This window comes from Notechis scutatus, chromosome 5 (genome assembly GCF_049901735.1).
Source record: "Notechis scutatus isolate UNSWTSFEM ecotype Mainland chromosome 5, rNotScu1.2, whole genome shotgun sequence".
NCBI lineage: Eukaryota > Metazoa > Chordata > Lepidosauria > Squamata > Elapidae > Notechis > Notechis scutatus.
Genome location: NC_142013.1, coordinates 51,180,868 through 51,193,062, shown reverse-complemented (window position 1 = coordinate 51,193,062; position 12,195 = coordinate 51,180,868). Strand labels below are relative to the sequence as shown.

Below are 12,195 nucleotides of genomic sequence, written 5' to 3'. Positions count from 1 at the left end.
GCATTAATTATATTTATGTATCTAATATCATGTGTACCTCAGGAAGTATGTTGATAACATGATAATATGGTAAAACCTGAATGAAAACAAACTAATCATGTATAAGACAAAATATACTGGAAAGATTGTTGGGGAACCTTTTAACATTCTTGATACAAAATCAAAGATAGGATAATCTTTCTAGTAAAAAATATTTCAGAAAAGATGAAAATGTACGATAGATTCACATTACAACCTGAGTGCATCAGGCTCAATGCAGCAGTTGCTACTGATTACATGCATACTATAGAAACATGGTTTATACTCCACTATTTTTGCAGGTTACTAAATGTCATTTATACTGTACAAATATCTATAAATATAAAGAGAGTATCTTTATATTTATAGTATAGTATATATTTATAGTATCAGTTGAGACATCTGATAATGTACAGACAGAATGCTATACAATAAAGGCCAGTAATATATTAACAAGAGAGATCAGAGTAGCAAAAAAAAGCTACTCCGAAAAGTTAAGGAAACAGTTCTCAACAAATGAACCAGCAAATGTGCGGAAAACTCTTTAAAACATAACTGGCTAAAGCAAACCTCCTTCCCAGGCAGAAGGAAATCAACAACTAGCAGATGATCTGAATGTGTTTTACTGCAGGTTTGAAAGGAAACTACAGCTACCCATCTCAAACAAACCAACACCCAATCCTCCTACAACTGCCCCCAACCCATTGGGTTCACAACCTCTGGTGATCACAGAAAAAGAAGTGCAAGATCTATTTCACAGACAAAAGCCAGGAAAAGCACCAGGGCCAGACAAGATAACTCCTTCTTGCTTAAAAGTCTGTGCTGACCTATTGGCCCCCATCTTCACCCAAATCTTCAACAGATCATTAGAGATGTGCTATGTTCCTTCCTGCTTCAAACACTCTACTATCATCCCAGTGCCAAAGAAGCCCTCCATCAAGAAAACTGAATGACTACAGACCAGTTGCTTTAACATCTGTAGTTATGAAAATCTTTGAAAGGCTTGTGCTGTCCCACCTGAAAACCATCATGGATCCGCTGTTAGATCCCATGCAGTTTGCATACCGAGCAAATAGATCGACAGATGATGCTGTTAATATGGCTCTGCATTACATCCTACAACACCTTGAATCTCCAAATACCTACGCAAGGGTCTTCTTTGTAAACTTCAGTTCATCATTTAATACCATCATTCTAGACATTCTTCTAAGTAAATTAAATCAACTAGCGGTACCTGAACACACTTCTAAGTGGATCATAAGCTTCCTAACAGACAGGAAGCAGCAGGTGAAGCTAGGCAGACATCTGATAACTGTGCATTTAGCACAGCCCCCTCCCAAGGCCGTGTGCTTTCTCCACTTCTCTTCTCCCTATATACCAATGACTGCATCTCAAACAATCCATCTGTTAAAATACTGAAGTTTGCTGATGACACAACAGCGATTGGTCTCATTCGAGACGACAAATCTACATACAGACAGAAGGTTGTATAACTTGCCTCATGGTGTAACTGGAACAATCTGGAACTGAACACACTCAAAACCATAGAAATGGTGGTAGACTTTAGAAGAAAGTCCCATACTTCCTCCCATACTACCACCTCTTTCAATACTAGACAACACAGTACCAACAGTAGAGACCTTCACATTTCTAGGTTCTACTGTATCACATGACCTAAAATGGACACCTAACATCAAAAACATCATCAAAAAAGCACAACAAAGAATGTTCTTTCTGCACCAACTCAGAAAGTTCGAACTGCCCAAGGAGCTGCTGATCCAGTTCTACAGAGGAATTATTGAGTCTGTCATCTGCACCTCTATAACTGTCTGGTTTGGTTCTGCAACCCAACAGGACAGACACAGACTTCAGAGGAACACTAGGACTGCAGAAAAAACAATTACTACCAACCTGCCTTCAATCGAGGACCTGTATACTGCACGAGTCAAAAAGAGGGCTGTGAAAATATTTACAGACCCCTCCCACTTGTGACTGTATGACTGTAACTTTGTCACTTGTATCCATACAATTTATATTGACTGTTTCCTAGTATGATTTGATTGCTTATTGTACCCTATGACTATCATTAAGTGTTGTACCTTATGATTCTTGACTCTTGACTAATGTATCTTTTCTTTTATGTACACTGAGAGCATCTGTACCAAGACAAATTCCTTGTGTGTCCAATCACACTTGGCCAATAAAGTATTCTATTCTATTGTAAATGTGCTGTTGTAATGTCAAATGGTTGCTGAACAAATGGTCAGTAAATTAGGACTACTTGTACTTATGTTATTACCAGATATAATTTTATGAACATTACTAAATTTTGTCTCTCATATCTAAATCAAGTCTTAGCAAGCAAAAGACTGTTCTCTATTATATATTGTCCTATTTCTCAAAATCTGCTAATTATCTGAATAATTAAGATTGAGAAGATAATATGCATCCAGATCCTCAATTTTTTTAAAAAGTGGAAAACAGATACACAGGAAGCAGTTTTTGCTATTGGAACATTATTAAATTCCTTTCCTTGATGTTTTGACAATAATTACACTGAGTATCTGTAGTTTTAAAATTCCTTTAAAGTTGTTGAGAATTTCCTGTAAGATGCTAAAGTAAAACTTCAGGTTTGCTATCTTTGTTGTCCTTACTTGCTTCAGAAACTTAACATATTTATCCTGGTTTTTACAATACAAAGGACTGCCGAAATACTTTCTGAAAAGATGTTTCAAGACTGTTTTCTTCTACCAAAGAAAGAGAAAATATATTTTCTCAAACTTGAATGTGCACTTTGTGTTAGTATTCAATCACATTCCAAAGCATATTTAATAGGTAGAATCTGTCATAAAAGTATGCACAATATACATTAAGCAGAGATTCTCATAATCTGCCTGAGTGTTTCATGAAATATTTCATGAAGTCAAGGTCTACATGCTTCCCAATACATACAAATTGATAGAATTTTCAATGTAATCTGCAAACTAGCAGTTAGGTTTCAAAACATCCCTATGACATCAAATTGCTTCAGTAAATTGGGGTTGAATTATATACAGTTCCATTTGTGTGCTTAATCTAACCCAGAGCTGTCAAACTTCTGGCCCGTGGGTCGGATGCATTATACCCTGGTCACTCCCACGTCCTTTTAGCGAAGGGAAAAAAAGTCCCAACACATCACGTGACGCTGCTGTGATGACGTGAATTTGACACCCCTGATCTAACTACTGCTGACCATAAAGTGTGATCATCTGCCACTATTTACCTTGCTTAGCTATGACAATACCAGATTGAAATTAAGACTCCAACAACACCCGAGTAACAATGCCCTTCCCTACTATAGCGCTTGAAAAAAAACATAGCCTCGAAATCCACCTGACATGTCATCTCTGCTGGAATTCCAAGTCTCCATCATTTCACAGAAAGGGTAATTCGTATCAGTCTGTTTTGATTCAATACTAAATTAGAATTTAATGTTATATGCTATCTAACAGAAACATGGTGAATATACTACAACATAAACAATTTTCATTATGGCTTACTCTGATGAATAATTCAACTCACTGCACCATAGCTCTGAAATATTCATCCTTACCCTCCTTACCTCCATAAGCTTGTTGGACTGAAGTAAAGTTGGCTATCAGGCATCTACAACCTTCTACTAGTAGCTTGCAGATTGAGATTTCATTTTAGAGACACTGATAAAAATAGGAGCTTTTTTCCTACTCACAGACACAACATAGTGGGAAAGAACCAACCTAGAACTAAGGAGGAATTTCCTGACAGAATAATTAATCAATGGAATTACTTGCCTCCAGAAGTTGTGGTTGTTCCAACATTGGAGGTTTTTAAGAAGAGACTAGACAACCATTTGTTTGAAATGTTATAGGGTTTCCTGCTTGAGAAAGAGTTTGGACTAGAAGACCTACAAGATCCCTTCCAACTCTGTTATTTTGTTAAGAGAAAGAAAAAAAATGAAATCTGCAGATCAGATTTTATTGGAATTGGAATTATTTTTCCCATTTCTAGAACTACATTTAAAAAAAAAAAAACCTCAAATGAGTGCAAGGCATACCAGATTAGATAAACCAGATTAAAAAGAACAAGAATAAGTATCTGTGACAAAAGAAAAAAGAATTTTGATTTATACAATATCATATTTTTCGTTATAAATTCTTATCTCATTGAGTTTTACCATAATCACCAATAATAGGAGGTTAAAAATAGCTATGCTGATGGGAAAATCATCTTTTTACCATGGATACAGGTGGTAACAGGCATGTATTATCGCAAAAATATGAAGCAGGTCATGTTCACCTTACCTGTGAACAACCCCTGCCCGATGTAGATGCTCAACTGCTAATATAAGCTGTCTGATGTATTTGCGTGCTTCATGCTCTTCCAACCTTTTCTGCTCATAGATTTTGTGCATTAAGTTGCCTCCTGGGCATAGTTCCATGACAAGGTAGTAACTATTTTCAGTTTCCAAGATATCCAGCAGTTGAGCAATGTTAGGATGACGAATCATTTGCTGGATCTGGCCTTCCCGTCTCAGATTCTTGGTCACATAAGTGTCCTTTTTTGCTCTTTTTTTATCAATAACTTTCACTGCCACCTAGTAAGAAACAAAAAATTGAGATCGTTTTTTAAAAATATTTTAAATTATGGCATTTTCTTAATCCACAATAGAAAAATACATTTGGAAATGTAATATTTAAATTTATTTTTTAATTCTAGCGTTCATCCCATCCTCACATTATAAAATTAAACCTCTGTGAGAAAAGTACAAGTTTCTGAATGAGTCATTTTGTGTATTTCTAAACACAATCTTCGTTTTCTTTTTTTCTTTTTGGAAAGTATCCACAGACTTGTATCCATGAGGGTCTCTGTTTATACAAACTTATAATAATTGGTTTATACAAAAACAAATCGGTTTATGGAAAATACTTTTGCATATGTAAATGGCCATAATTTATGTAGAAGTTAGAAATGATATCACTAGATAAATACATCTGGAAATCAGCTAATAATGTATATTATAATAAATGATAATTCCAACAGGCAAGCATCTGCCCCATAACATTCCAGACTTAACAAGGGTAGATAAGAAAGGCAAAAAAGTGGAGACAGCAGAAGAGAAGAGAAAGAACTGGAGAAAATAAGAAACGAATGACATGCAAATAGAAATAGAAAGACTAACACAACAATACTGCTTAGATCTGTACATACTGCTTATTTCACCAATACATTACAACATCCTAGGCTCCTGGGAAGAACTTGATGCATATGAAGGTCAACACCAGCTAAAGGCAGCTGTGATTTCACAATGTTGTCAACAGATAAGAGCAATCAGCATTGAGAAATTCACCACCAGCAGCTTTACTTGGAACTATGATACTTTTAACTTCATCAAGCAACATCTGCCTATCTTAGGTCGCTGGAAAGGACTCAACGGGAGGATAAAAATTCCAAATCCAGTCTAAACATAGTCTTGAATGTGCAGCCAACCATTATAATTACAATTGTTCCATAATTATTATATATGAGAGCCTGTTTGGTGTAATGGTTAAGGCATCAGGCTAGAAACTGGGAAACCGTGAGTTCTAGTCCCACCTTAAACACAAAGCCAGCTGGGTGACCCTGGGATAGTCACTTTCTCTCAAACCAAGAAAGGAGGCAATGCCAAACCACTTCTGAGAAGCCTTGTCAAGAAAGCTGCAGGGAGTAATCAAAGCAGGCCCTAGAAATTGGTACGATGGAGACCGCTTCTGAACTTCGTGTTTGATGTGGAGAAGAATGATTGACTTTGGGTTTTAGATGATTAGACCAATAGATCTTTATAGAAATGGCTTGTTCATATTATTATGAAAGAGCAAAAAGCTGTGATTTGATATTAATGACTTATTTTACTGTAACAGAGAGAGTCGGAAGTCAATGCTTCTTTTTCTTTCTTATCTTTCCTCACTTCTTTCCTCCCCCCACTGCTTTTCTATATACTTTGTACTGTATAATACTTTATTATTATTATTATAACTCAATAAAAAATGTTAATGGAAAAAAAACAGGAATTGATACTATTGAATGAAACAGAAAATATGTATATTATATGTATATTTACCATAAGCAAGAACATACTGCGATTCTCACTGCTACTCTTTCAAAAATGGCACCATCTGAAGCCTCTTCAAAGCTCATATTACCTTATTGCAGAGTTGCAATAAATTAATATAGTACTGCTAATCACTATGGCCAGCTTGAATAAACATGGCACAATTGACAAACCAGATTATTCAGTGTAAGGGCACTTCTAGCTGCAGCCACCACTTAAGTATACATGTATGAAGTAGATGAAGAAGCACTCCAAAGCGTAAACCTCCTTGGAATAAACTAACTCCCTTAGAACTGTCTGAGGCAGGGAAGTGATAAAGCAACAGAGCAGGGGACAGAATTTAATCTGTCTTTAACTTCAAAAGCAATAATCTCATTTACATAAATGTAACCTGGCATGAGGCTCATTGCTATCTTTGTATAAATTGCTTCTGCCAGTGACTAGCATTCTGATTACTTCCTAAGAAAGAACTTGCCAAAATAATGAAAGTAATAAAATTAATCTACATCAGAAAGTAATTCTTGTAAACTACTTCTGGGATAAAATATGAGTTGCTAATGTCAGCGCAGTTTGATCCCATCTTCTGACCGGTGTCCTAGGGGTTTTGAATAAATGGTAAATTTCTGCAGATCAAGAGTGAAAAGTTGTGCCTGGATTAGACTGGGGGTGTGGGGAGAGGAAGGAACATTACTGAGAGAGGCAACAAGCTGACCCTCTGCCAAGACCTAAAGAACAGAGCAATACTGCAAAGCGCTTCGCTTTTAATGAAAAGATTAAAGTAATGCTCTGTGCAGGAGATGGCAATTGTAAAAATTTAATAATAAATACAAATAAATAAATTTGTTAAAAATAAAAAGGTTGTTTAGCAATGTAATTGCGCAACATGCTAGTACATTACTGTACACTGAGTCCACAAGCTAATTTTTATGATTTTACACGTTTTGAAGGGAAAACAGAATTTCTATGCATGTATTAAACAAAAGATGGATTCAGGTTAACTAATTAGATTAAACCTCAAAAGAGCTATTTAAGCATGCATTACCTCTATTACAGAAAAGAATTTGAAGCAGTTCCACATAGTTAATTATCATGTAAATCTATCCTGCCTTAACCAAGTAACTGGCCTTGCATATGCTTTTGAAATTGAGCATCATACATTTAAGGACATTATTCTTAAGGATTCATTTGCTGAAAGCAAATTGATTTATGCATACTGGAAGGCTGTTCCTTGTTGGCAGAAGGTGGAATTAGAGTTGTAGGAAGAACCAGAAAGAATACATTGCCTTCCAAGTAACAGGAAACACCACAGGAAGAAAAACAAATATTATTTGAAAAGATTTATGAACATTTCATCCCCAAATTTAATAGTCTCTACTTTATTAAATTATTTAGATGCAAAAAAATTACCCTCTCCTAACTTAGTGTCCTCCAGACACAAAATTCTAAAAGCAAAGGTCTCCTAAACAATTGGAGGTTAAGAGAGATGTTTTATAGAGGGTAAGCAGATATAGTCTCTTATAGCTGAATACTTATCAAACAGGTCATTATTTGTATTAAACAAAGCTTTAAAAATTATTTTAAGTGAAAGATAGTCTTCACAATATTTGCTAAGAAAAATGTTTAAATCATATTCAACTATTTCTTTTAACTAAAAACAATGTGGTGCATTGAAAATTGTAGTCTTGAAAAATTATGGTTTTTGTTGCATTTTTCACACTAGTTCAGCTACATATGACAACTTCCATATGGCATAACCTATGTCCAGGTAATAAAGATATCAAGTTATGTGCTGTAAATGGGCATTGGTAGAAGTTACCGCGAACGCCTTTTCTATCTATGCTGCAAGACAGCCCAGGATGGGTTGACTCCTTCCTATGACATAATTTATCTGAGTCTGTACTAAGACATAAAAGCCAGCCCCCGGGAGAGACCCCAGCTTTGGCGAAGATACTTGACAGACTGAAAGATGTCTCTGAAAGCACAAAATGAACACAGAAATATGTCTTACCCTCTCCAGATGAATTAAGGGAGGGGCTGGGCTCTCTCACAGCATAGATACAAAGGGCGTTCATGGTAACTTCTTCCAACACCCATTCTCCTCCATCCTGCATAAAGAGCCCAGGATGGGACATACCAAAGCCTGCATGTCCACAGGCGGGTCCTCGTCCGGCTCATCACACCGACTGTGGAACCACTCGTTGAAGCACCCATCTGTTGAAGGCTGCAGTCGCCGAGACAAAGGCATCCAGACAGGAGTGTCTGATGAAAGGAGACGGGGATGTTCACGTGGCCGCATGACAAATCTCATCCAAGGATGCTTGGGTCGCCCAGGCAGCAGAAGTTGCTGCACTTCTGGTAGAGTGCGCCGTCAGACCTCAGGGAATCGGAAGGGCTGCAGCTTTGTAGGCCTGCTCAATGCAAGACCTGACCCACCTGCTAATAGTAGAAGAGGCCTTGTGCCCCAAGTGAGAAGGGAAAAAGGAAACAAACATGGCTTCCGCCTTCCTGAAGGGGGATCAAGGATGGCTCGCCACCCCGCCGAACCTTTGGGAACGATGAAAAAGCGAGAGTAAAACCCACGTCCCCGTTGAGAGGAGGGAAAAGGTTGAATAGCTCTGATTTCAAGAAGGTGTTTAATGGCCTGATTCATGAGGGCTTGCCTGGAAATGTCTCGAGATACAGGACAGATCAAAAAAATTTCTGGGGGTGGCGTTAGGAAGTCCAATTATAACCCTGACCTAATAATGCTGAGCACCCAGGCGTCCGTCGTTGACTCCTCCCATTTGGAGGCAAAGAAGGCTAGGCGACCGCCGATGGGTGGGGAGAACGAGGGATTGCTTAGAGCGACGGAAGGAACGACCCCCTCCCCCCCGAAAGGGCCGTTTACCAGTAGAAGTTTGTTGCCTGCCAGATGCTTCCACACGTTGGTCTTGGTGTTGCGAGTACGGCCTGTGAGAGCGGGAAAGCGGGATGAGGTCTCCGCTCGAAAGGCAGGAGGGCGATAAGGAGCTGGGCGATAGTCAGCTTTCTTCCCAGAGGAAGAGAGAATTTTACGTTTATCTCTGGTTTTGATGAGATACGGTTCCAGAGCACCGCCAAAAAGCTTATCGCCTGCGAATGGAACTGAAGCCAGCTTCCATTTTCGGCATGACTGCCTGCCAATTTCGGAGCCATAAAAGTCTTCTTGCTGCTACTGAAGATGCCATGGCCCTAGATGCAAATTTGGCGGAATTGAGTGGCATCCGCAGCTAATTCCGCCACTGTGATAATCTTATTTAGGTCTTGGTGAGACCGAAGGTCAGAAGCAGGCAATCTATTCTGGAGTTGGCACAGCCACCGTATGGATGCCCTCGTGAAAAAGGATGCTGCTGTTGAATCCCGAACAGCCCATGCAGCGCCCTGGTGATTGCGCTTGAGGGTCTGTTCAGAATGTTTATCAACCGGTTTCAGTATATCTTCTGGCTCTGTGAGAGTGCCAGAAGATGAGAACAAGGCCAGAACCGGAATGTCAACAGAAGGCACTGCCAGGGCATTGTCCAGGGCTGAGCTGACGTTGTAGAAACACTTATCCAAAGAAGATGGGCGAGGACCTGCCGAGGGGGAAGCACATTGTTCTTTGACAGGCATGATATTCCCCTCAGAAAAAAAAAAAATCGGGGCGGCCAAAGTCGCCCGCCCGCCCGCCGCGGCCGCGCGTCATCCCACCCGCCCGGCTACTGACCCGACCGCCGCGCGCCCCGCACCGACCGCCGCTCACACCCGACCGCCGCGCGCCGCCGCCCGCCGCCTCGCACCGACCGCGCTCGCACCAACCGCCGCTTGCACTGGCCGCCGCGCGCGCCCACCCTCCCCCTTGCACCGACCGTCGCGCGCCCGCCGCTCGCCGGGCGATTCCGAAAAAAATCGGAATTCGATTTTAATCGGAAAAATATCATGCCTGTTTGACCATGTCCAGAAACAAAGTGGGAGAAAGCAAAACCTCTGCATGCACTACAGGCTTGGAGAAGAGCGAGTCTCCTTGGCTAGAGGGATTTCCTTGTGGCTCAGGAGCCACTTCCTCCAGCGACAGCTTGACAGTGACCAAGGCCTTGCTGAGTAATGGCCTGAAGAGAGTAGGTTTGAAGACCAATGCAGAGGATGTCTGCTCTGGGCGAGAATCCTTTTCCTCTGAAAGATTTTGGTCAAAAATCTCGCCCTCTTCACGCTCTGAACAAGAGGAGTAACTGTGTTCAGATGGTGAAGCCCTTCCCTCCTCATCAACCTCCTCCCATTCTGGTAGAGAAGAATGGACCCTGAGGTCCTGGGGCCTGTGTAAATCAGGATGATGAGGCAAGGAACTTATAGATTGAGAAGGGAGAAGGGCCTGAACCCGTTCCAAAGGTCGAAGAATTTGCTTGAAGCCTTCAGCCAATCCCTGCCAATGAGACAATATCTTGGATATCCCCTGGTCTATGCTCAAAGGTAGAGGCAGAAGGCCCGCTGCTGCGGGAGTGACAGTGGCTTCAGGCCTAGATTGAGAAGATGTTTGAGGCCTGGAGGGAGGGGGAGGAGCATAGGGCACAGAAGCCTGTTGGAAATAGGGCCCAGATCTGCTGAGATCCTGAGGATCTGATTGTTCTGCAAAAGCCTCAGGAGACCAGGATGGAGGATGGAAAGGCTCTTAGATAACTTCTCCTCCCCTGGGAGGGCTTGGTTGGGGCCCACGGGTATCACCTGAAACATGCTGTAGTTGCATTCTCTTCCTGTTGAATAGTTCTGTTGAACTGCCTCTCTAGGGACGCATGTCTGTGCTTCTCTGCCCTCAACTCAGCCTGAGTTGCCCTCTTAGGGGCTAGAGCCTCAGCTCTGATTTTAGCAGCCACCTCTCTCTGGACTGATTGGGTGCGTTGCCTATGTCTTTTTCTCTTATTGGGCTTAAGAGACTGTTCCACTGGGGGGGAAAGCTCTGCCTGAGCATTATCTTGCTCCATTTGTAGAATAAAAGCTCTTGCGTTGGAAAGAAACTGTTTAGAAATTTTTATTAAGTCCTTTAGGGTATAAAATGGCCCCTGGGCTTACAAAATGGCCGCTCACCTCATGGTGGAAGGGTTCAATCCAAGATGGCCACTGACTAGGGGAAACAGGCTCCGATATCGAAGAATCGCTCCTTAGGCTGTAAAGAGCCCCGAGCGAAGTCAGCAAAGGAAAATGCAGTCGCCGGCCACACGATCAGCTGGCTGGCACTGTTATCTGTTTGGCGATTGTTTTTACGATCGCTCAAACTGCAGGCATGGGGGAGGTCTCCAGATGCTGCCCAGTTTGCCTCCACAGCGCTCTGGCAACGCTGCTCCCAATGTTGCAGGAGAGAGATCCTTGCTCTCCTAGAAGAGCAGCTGCCTAGATCCCTGGGACCTGCTTGAAGAGAGGAAAAAGTACTGAAGATCGCTGGTGATTGCTATCTAACAGAAGGCTTTTAGAGACACAGCTACTGACTGAAAGGAGCTGAGTCAAAAGCTGGGGTCTCTCCTGGGGGCTGGCTTTTATATCTTAGTACAGACTCAGCTAAATGACGTCATAGGAAGGAGTCAACCCATCCTGGGCTGTCGATGCAGCATGGAGGAGAATAGCTTGTCTAATTTAGTACTTGTTTCTTATGCTGTCAAAACTGCCTTTTCCTTATATTCATTATGCCTAAATTATTTTCAGTTCCATTAAAAAATTCAAGTCATGGTGTTTGTAAAATAGCTTGCTGGTGGGAAACAAAATACTAGTTTCTATAATTACACTGGGAAAAGAATTTTAAAAAGCAGGCACATGTTCACTGCAAATTACACTGATGTACAAATTATTGAAAGCAGGTCATTTTATAAAAAACATCTCTGTGTCTAAAATTTTATTTAAAACCTTTCCTGAACAAGTCTTGATAATCTTGTTAAAATATATTTAATACACGTGAATAAAAACAAGCACCCCTTTTACAAATATTACAACATGTTATATCCCAGGACAGAGTGTTTGAAGCTGGAGAATTACAAACCACTAGCTTGCCATTGTCACAGCAGCAGTGAGCACAGTATTGCAGATCTAGACTG

At 40.7% G+C, this 12,195-nt stretch overlaps 1 protein-coding gene across 2 annotated transcripts in view; it reads right to left on the bottom strand.

Moving 5' to 3' along the window:
* Positions 1-12,195, bottom strand: part of HUNK (hormonally up-regulated Neu-associated kinase) — a 59,706-nt gene that overhangs the window by 22,302 nt on the left and 25,209 nt on the right. For both annotated transcript variants that reach the window (XM_087966692.1, XM_026664159.2), the window contains exon 2: positions 4,338-4,630. In XM_087966692.1, coding sequence (XP_087822818.1) covers positions 4,338-4,630 — 293 coding nt within the window. The remainder of the gene's footprint in view (positions 1-4,337; positions 4,631-12,195) is intronic.